We start from the raw sequence: 8,788 nt of genomic DNA on the forward strand, positions 1-8,788 counted from the left end.
GGGCTGCAGTGAGTGAACAAGAAACACTCAATGCATCATGGGAATCCCCGGCAGCCTACGTCTATTGCAGCATAACTAAGGGAGGATTCAGGGTCACCTGGTCCAGCCCTAACTATATGCTTTAGCAAAAAGGAAAGTTTGAAGCCTAATCTTGAAAGTAGAGATAGTGTCTGTCTCCTGAATCCAAACTGGAAGCTGGTTCCACAGAAGAGGGGCCTGAAAACTGAAGGCTCTGCCTCCCATTCTACTTTTAAATACTCTAGGAACAACAAGTAGGCCTGCAGTGTGAGAGCGAAGTGCTCTAATAGGGTGATATGGTACTACAAGGTCATTAAGATAAGATGGGGCCTGATTATTTAAGACCTTGTATGTGAGGAGCAGGATTTTGAATTCTGGATTTAACAGGAAGCCAATGAAGGGAAGCCAAAACAGGAGAAATCTGCTCTCTCTTTCTAGTCCCTGTCAGGACTCTTGCTGCAACATTTTGGATTAACTGAAGGCTTTTCAGGGAGTTTTTAGGACATCCTGATAATAATGAATTACAGTAGTCCAGCCTGGAAGTAATAAATGCATGAACTAGTTTTTCAGCGTCACTCTGAGACAGGATATTTCTAACTTTAGAGATGTTGCACAAATGGAAGAAAGTGTAAGGACAAGAAAGGCATTATTGACAAAAAGAAGACACCCCATAATCTTTTATTTACAATAATATATTTCTTTAAAATGTTCTGATTGTTTAAACATGTTATTTTCTTTGATTGTTGTAAAATAATGTGTTCTCCAGTCTCCAATAAGACAGCGCTGGAAGAGTAGTTATTCCTCTGTTACACCACAAGAGGGAGTTTCTCCTGAAATGAGCAGCTCTAGCGGAAGTAAACAAGCCGGCCACTCACTAACGCAGTGGCCTAACATGAGCTGTGTGAGACTGTACAAATGTGTAACAATGTACTATATCTGTATATTTGCAGGTAAGCAGATACAAGATAGTAAATAACTTGAGCTGTGTCTAAAGATAAGTCCACAGGGCTGCAGAGAATGTGGGAAAGTTGGTCTTTAATCCCCATTATGTGTGGTTAGTGTATAGTTATTAGTAGATATGTAGATTAGCCATGAAGCTAATGATTAGCAGCTAGAGCTAATTCGCCAGTTCCCGTTGAAACCTCGTGGCATTGTAGATGGATCTATACCTGTATCAGGCTGTAATCACACTGGATGAAGACTGGTGAATCACACGATCTTTGATTTATGTTTTTTTCCTTTATGTTACTGTAAGGAGTATTATTAGTGTTAAAAGTTTAAAAACAAGCCCGGCCACTCACTAATGCAGTGTGCCTAACATGAGCTGTGTGAGACTGTGGACAAATGATGGAACGATGTGCTATGTCTATATTTTTGCAGAAGATACAGTAAAGGCAAAGTCACAAAGCTATACAGGATTCAATTCCTTTTAATTCGAGTATGCAACAAAAGCAGTCTTACATATTTGTTTAATATGCGTTGAAGGACATGTCCTGCTCAAAACTGACTCCAAGGTTCCTCACAGTGTTACTGGAGGCCAAGGTAATGCCATCCAGAGTAAGAATCTGCTTAGATACCATATTTCTAAGATTTTCAGGGTTGAGTACAATAATCCTCTAAATTTGTGACACGCCATTTCCTCTCCAGCTTACGAGTTATCTGCTTTAGGCTACGTGTTTGAGAATTATACCACGGAGTCAAATAGTTCTGATTTGAGACCTTAGTTTTCACAGGAGCTACAGTATCCAGAGTCGTACGTAGTGAGGAGGTAAAATTATTAACAAGATAATCGACCTCTGTTGGAGTAGCGTTCAGATAGCTGCTCTGCTCTATGTGGGTACAGGGCATTGAAGATGATAACAGTGGGTGGATTATATTCTTAAACTTAGTTACAGCACTTTCAGAAAGACATCTACTTTGATAAAGTCTACTCTCCACTGCTGTGTAATCAATTATTGTAAATGTAAATGTTATCAGGAAATGATCAGACAGCAGAGGGTTTTCAGGAAACACTGTTAAATGTTCAGTTTCTATGTCATATGTTAAAACAAGATCTAGAGTGTGATTAAAGTGGTGGGTGGGTTCTTTTACATTTTGAGAGAAGCCAATTGAGTCTAATAACAGATTAAATGCCATGTTGAGGCTGTCATTTTTAGCATCTACATGGATGTTAAAATCACCCACAATAATTATTTTATCTGAGCTGAGCACTAAATCAGATAAAAAGTCTGAGAAATCAGAGAGAAACTCTGTGTAAGGCCCAGGTGGACGATAGATGATAACAAGTAAGACTGGTTTCTGAGTTTTACAGCTGCGGTGGACGAGGCTAAGCATCAGGCTTTCAAATGAATTAAAAGTCTGTCTTGGTCTTTCGTTAATTAATAGGCTGGTGTGAAAAATTGCTGCCACACCGCCCCTCGGCCTGTGCTTCGAGGTTTCTGGTAGTTAGAATGACTCGGGGTGTTGATTCATTTAAACTAACATAATCATCCTGCTGCAACCAGGTTTCTGTAAGGCAGAGTAAATCGATTTGTTGATCAATTATTAAGTCATGTACTAACAGAGACTTGGAGGAGAGAGACCTAATATTTAATAATCCACATTTCACTGTTTTACTCTTTGGTTCAGATGTGGATACTGTATTGTTCTTTCTTTTGCATTTTTTATGTTTAAGTTGTTTGTTGCTGGTTTTAGTTTGTTTTTGTCTGTTTGGGAGCTGACACAGTCTCAATGGAGATGGGTTTTTGGGGGTAGCAGGAGGAGAGAAGCTGCAGAGAGGCGTGTAAGACTGCAACTCTGCTTCCTGGTCCCAACTCTGGATAGTCATATTTTGGGGGGGTTTAATAAATTGGTCCATATTTCTAGAAATGAGAGCTGCTCCATCCAAAGTGGGATGGATGCCGTCTCTCCTAACAAGACCAGGTTTCCTCCAGAAGGTTTGCCAATTATCTATGAAGCCCACATCGTTTCTGGGACACCACTCAGACAGCCAGCAATTTAAGGAGAACATGCGGCTAAACATGTCACTCCTGGTCTGATTGGGGAGGGGACCAGAGAAAACTACAGAGTCCCACATTGTTTTGGCAAAGTTACACACCGATTCAATATTGATTTTAGTGCCCTCCGATTGGCGTAACCGGGTGTCATTACTGCCGACGTGAATTATGATCTTACTGTATTTACGTTTACCCTTAGCCAGCAGTTTTAAATTTCCTTCAATGTCGCCTGCTCTGGCGACTGACTTCAGACTGATGTTAAATGTCCAGCAGGCTCTGAACCCTCAGCCTGACTGTTACCGGCCCGGCTCTTCCGTGGTGACTTACACGAACGTTTGCAGCTCATTAATGTTGGTTGTTTTTGTATTTTTCTCTTATTGCATTGCATGTGCACTTGTGTCTCCCAAGGCTCATATTATTCTGGGTAAATACATTAAATGAATTGTTTTACTTAAGCTACATGCATGACTCCATCATTCCTCCTTCATCGTGCAAAATGAAAAATATGGTTTTATAAATAACTTTGTGTGCACAAACTGGTCCCAGGTCTTCAGTGTAAACGGTGCTTTTCATTGGTGGTAATGTGATGTAAATGTATTCAGCTGCTGAAGGGTTTTCATGGAGAATTAAACCTGAGGACTCCAGAATTAGAGGAACCCCTCTGAACGCTGCGCTGCTGCGTCTTCATTTACATTTCGATCTGCGACCTCTGAATCATCGTAGCAATGACTGAGCTTTTTCTCTTGTTGCCACACAAACGTTCCCTCTGCTGTCAGCACGGTAACACATTAACTGCGTTCACACTCGCAGCCTCTGCATGTGTTTCCATGCAGTTTAGCAGGGCTGCATGCGTGCATCAGTATCACCGATGTCAGACGGCCAGAGTCTGCCATCAATGCGCGTTCAGGTGAGACACGACAGGTGAATCAGGACAAGATTAACAAAGATGTCAGCCTGACACGCTCCAAGCTGATTATGAGCTGAAGAAACAGTTAAATGTGTAAAATGTGCTTTTGCATCACTGCTGGAACATTTTCAGCAGCTCAGCTGGTAACGTCTCCAGAAACTGGAGTTTAAAATCCATCTGTGCTTTCAGTGATGAGTCACAGTCTGCTTTAAATCACTTGATAAATCAGGACACACCGTGAGAAGAGTCCAGTTCAGAGTTTTTAGGAATGAAACATGTATAAGACTCTGAATGGGACCAAAGACACTCCTGGGGACTGGTTCCCTGGTCCGGTGAGAGCTGTGGGAGTACCACGGGGGAACAACATGTCAATTACTGTGAAAATAAATAAAAAACAGATTCTTACAAAATAACAAAACTAATGAAACAAGCCGTGTAGTCTGTCTGTTTAACTCGTCTTAAACAGGCAGACTTGGCTGGACAGACGAACTCAGAGGACAAAGTAAAGCTGTTAATGGAGAATCTGGCTAAACGAGGAGGAAGATACACAAAGCTTAATCCTTCATCTTAGACCAGTGCGATGATCGGAGCAGTTAAAGGTTAACTTGGCTGTCCGATTAGTCCAAACGCAGTCAGCTGTTCATATAAACATTGGTACGTGGACTGATTCCCTTTATACAACAGACGCTCTGCTGTCGATGCCAAAGTGCTTTTGAACGTTCACACTCTGATGGCTGCATCGGAGAGCAAACTGGGGTTCAGCGTAGGGCAGTCAGGAATCAAACCCTCAACCTTCCACTTACTAGATCAGCTTCTCTGCCTCCTGACCTACAGCCCCGAAGAATCGAGCCCTAATTCCCCGTTACCCTGGTCACCACGGCAGACACGTCCCACTGAAAGCTGACAGGGCAGACATTCAGGTCGAGGCTATCTAAAGTCCCCAAAGCGGTCGGGGCCCCTGAAGGACGCCCCACGTGGGTGTTGGGTGTGATAAATGCTCACACACCCAGAGGGTCAGCGCTCGTTTGCACGTATGAGCTCTAGAACTGCCACAGTGTAGGATAAGCCATCGCAGGAACCGTGGCTTTAATGAGCCAGTGTCCTTTTCACTGCGTGCACGTAGACCCGCGTGGCTGAACCTCTGAGACAAACATATGGTTCTGGCAGGATCTGCCCCGAGGCCTCGTCTCAGGCGGACACGCCCAGAACACCTCGCCCCGCAGGTGCCTGCAGGCACCCAGGACACCCCAACTGGCTCCTTTCAATGTGGGGACATTAGGGTTTGACCTGAGCAGGACACAAACATCACAGTGACATCAGGTCGAGTGGACGGCACAGCTGAGCAGCTGATGAGCTTACCATGCCAGCCAATCAATAACAGTGGGGCGTGGCTTTCTTTAGTGGGCGGGTCATAACCTCCAATAAGACATAAGTGTTACGCCTTCAGACTGACGTGAAGGTGTGGATTCAGGTGCAGTAGACAGTGGCCGTTTATCAATGCCCAAGTATGCGAGTACGTACTCGCGTGCTCGGTGAGTACGTACTCGCCGAGAACGCACGGGAGTACGTACCCGGCGAGAACGCGAGCACGGACTCGTGGGCCGTTTCTCAATTCTCAAGTACGCGAGCACGGACTCGTGATTTGTACAGTCGGAACACCAGCGTGCGTGATGATGTCACAGGTCCGGAGTTTTACTGCCGCCCCTCCTAATTTAACTGTGAGTAACATGTTATGAAGCTTAACTTTAATCACAGCCAAACCGGTTTACTCAGGAACAAATAAAACACTGAAATAAACCAAACATTAACATTTAGAAGTGATCTACGTGACTTATATATCATTTTTAACCTCAGTAGTGAAACCTCTAATAATAAAAATAGTGTACATGTACATACGTGTACATACCTTAATAAAAACAAGCAGGTGAGATGTTAGAACGCTTTTATTTCTATTCTAGTGGACACTCAATACTATAGACAGCTGCTGGGGTTTCTTTAACCTGAGTAGTGAGAAGTCCGCGAGCGGGGGGGGGGGTGAAAACGATGTGCCGGGAGTCCGCTGTTGAGTTTTGGACGAAATGCATTCTGGGATATTTAGCTGTCCCAAGTCTACACCGATGCATGCTCGATAAAACGGGCGGATCGAGAACACATCCGGGACTTTTTCGCGTTCTCTGCTTGATGCATACTTCGAATTGGAACAGTACTTGGTCTCCGACTGATGACGTATCACGAGTACACGAGATCGCAAGTACGCACAAGTACGCATATTGATAAACGCCCAGTGAGTGAAGACTTTTCCACGCTGAGTGAATCAACAACAGGAAGTGAAAGTTTCAAAGGTGATCATTTAGCCGAGTGTGCGAGGTTTCTGCACTGCTGTGTGTGTTTGTTAGCAGTAATGATGGTACGCCTGAAGCCCTCCTGAATCAAAATCCTTCCTCGTTCCTTTTCCTTTGTGACGTTCTCTAAAACTGATGTGTTTGCAGATAAAAGTAAAAACTGCCGTCAGCTGCAGCCGTGTTGCATAACAGCAGGTCCCGTAAACCGACGCGTGCTTCCATCCATTTATGTCCATTTATTATGGATGATAAGTTTTCAGCTCCTCTCTATCAGGCAGGCAGAGAGCGGGTACACCCTGTAACCCTCCTCCTGCTGTCCCTCTATGTCTCTCTACCCTCTCTCTCTCTCTCTGCTGGCTCTGTGCTGTGAAGTGGGAGAGGAAGACGAGAGAGCAGCGTTACCAACAGGAGGAGGAAAAAGGAGAGGGAGGAGAGGGAGCGTCTGACAGAGAGGAGAGTATTTATAGGAGGAGAGATGAGGAGTTAGAGCGACAGCAAAGGGAGAGAGGGAGGGAGAGAGAGGGAGGAAAACCCAGACACAATAAGAAGAAAAGAGAGACAAAGAGGAGGAGGGCGAGCGAGGCACCATGCTGAGGAGGAAGAGGAGCGTGTCGTTCGGAGGCTTCGGATGGTAAGAGTGCTCGCCCTTTGATGAACGGCTGAATGATGTCAGCAGCTCTGTCCGGCACACTTTCTCTGGGTTTTTGAGTTCATCTCCAGCTCGAGCTGCACTGAATGACATCACGGTGACATCATCAGCTCTGGAGTCAAATTGTTAAATTCACGCGGTGGGATTGTGGATGTTGTTTAGATCAGGCGAGGGAAGCTGAACGTTAACAAAGCCGAAGTTAAAATGGGACGTTTTTTGAATGGGCTTTGGTGGAAAAGTTGTCGGGGCTCTGCGAGTTCCTTCTTTGTGAGCGTCAGACGCTTTTCTGTGTCGTCTGTGTTTCCAGTCGACCGACGGTGAACAAAACGCCGCTCAAGTTAATCAGCAACTTTCTGCGTTCGGACGAATCCGAAGGAGAGTTTAAAGCTCTGCAGGCGTCTCGTTTTCTGTCTTCTCATCAGCTTCATTTGTTCTGTGGCACCAAAGAGGACAGCGTGCTCACACCCAGCACAGCAAACAGATGATACATGTCTGTTCCCCATAAAGTCCACACAGTGCATGAAGATGCAACAAAGACCTAAAGCAACATTTTCCTTCTTTAATGAGAAAATCTGATGTTTGATGTCCCAGCTGCTTCTTTCTTCCTGTTGTTGGTGGTTTTGAAGTTAAACTCGCAGCTGACGGCGCGTTCCACGTCTTTGACCTCTGCGTGCGATCATCACCTGAAACAAAAAGCTTGATGAGGTCACTCTGACTAAATCAGTCTTTATAGGATCCAGTTTAAAACACTGATCATTTCTTTCACTGAGCCCCAAATATTCACGTCACCATCAGAGATCCAGAAGTGAGAGCACGCATGCCTCGTCCTGCCCCTCTGCAGGCTTCCTGGAATCAGCCAATGAGAACAGCTTGTTTCAGAGTGGATAAACTGATGGGCTACAACACTAGATCATACAAAGCTCCTCTAAGTCCAAAAATAACAATAAAAGCTTTTAAAAGCTGCTCATTTATTTTCTATTTCACAGTTTATACACAAATATATTTGCGACACCACGTTAGTTATTTTAGATTTAAAGAAACAATCATTGGAAATGTAAAAGTGTCACACGGAGCATTAAAGTCAATGACACAGATGTGGGTCAGACCTTAAATCACATCCTGGGACCAGAGAAGAGCGTAACCTTGGTTACGACAAATGTGACCCCAAACACATGAAATATAAATATTATTAATAAACGCAAAAACAACAAAATATGTATGCAATATTTAAATGTTAATGATTAATTAGATCAGAAGTTTATTATGTATTTTAGTCAAAAGTTTATTTACTCAGATTATTTGTGTAATATTTTTTATAAATTAACTATTTTAGAAATGTTTTCTTTATTTATATCTAATGTTTATAAATGTTAAAAATATTAAATGCATGTAATAAATTACTGAAAAAATTCACAAATGTTGGCAAATATATTTTTTAAATTATTAGACAACAATAATATAAAAAATTCAACTATTAATCAGTGTTATTATTAATAGAAATGTATTAAAAATATTATTAATTTATTAAATCAGAAGTTCTCAAATATCAAATATGTTTTTTATCCAAAGTGAAAATTTAATATTATTATTATTGGTTAATTGTCAGCATTAAATACATCATGGAAACCTTTAGTAACAAACATTAATTAACATTTACATAAGAACTGATGTTTCGTTAGTCACTGCTGGTCCTCCGCACAGCTGCCTGTGTTTGACACTGAAATGTGAAATATTTACAGGAGAGAATCTTTAGTGTCTGTGCGGTTAATGAATGCTGCAGGTCAGAGGAGGAGGAGGAGGAGGAGGAGTGAAGGTCAGAGGGCAAACCAGCAGCAGCTCTGCGTCCTCTCGTCCTCGCCTCAGTGAACCTCAGCCT

At 43.0% G+C, this 8,788-nt stretch overlaps 1 protein-coding gene across 6 annotated transcripts in view; it reads left to right on the plus strand.

Annotated features, from left to right (window-relative positions):
• The first annotated feature begins 6,770 nt into the window (after positions 1 to 6,770).
• LOC116309992 (rap1 GTPase-activating protein 2-like) overlaps positions 6,771 to 8,788 on the plus strand; it is a 36,939-nt gene continuing 34,921 nt past the window's right edge. For 5 of the 6 annotated variants that reach the window (XM_039618823.1, XM_039618824.1, XM_039618825.1 and 2 more), the window contains exon 1: positions 6,771 to 6,894. In XM_039618823.1, the coding sequence (XP_039474757.1) occupies positions 6,851 to 6,894 (44 nt within the window). In that variant the 5' untranslated portion in view covers positions 6,771 to 6,850. The remainder of the gene's footprint in view (positions 6,895 to 8,788) is intronic. The other variant, XM_039618827.1, reaches the window with a different exon arrangement.

Source organism: Oreochromis aureus, linkage group 10 (genome assembly GCF_013358895.1).
Source record: "Oreochromis aureus strain Israel breed Guangdong linkage group 10, ZZ_aureus, whole genome shotgun sequence".
NCBI lineage: Eukaryota > Metazoa > Chordata > Actinopteri > Cichliformes > Cichlidae > Oreochromis > Oreochromis aureus.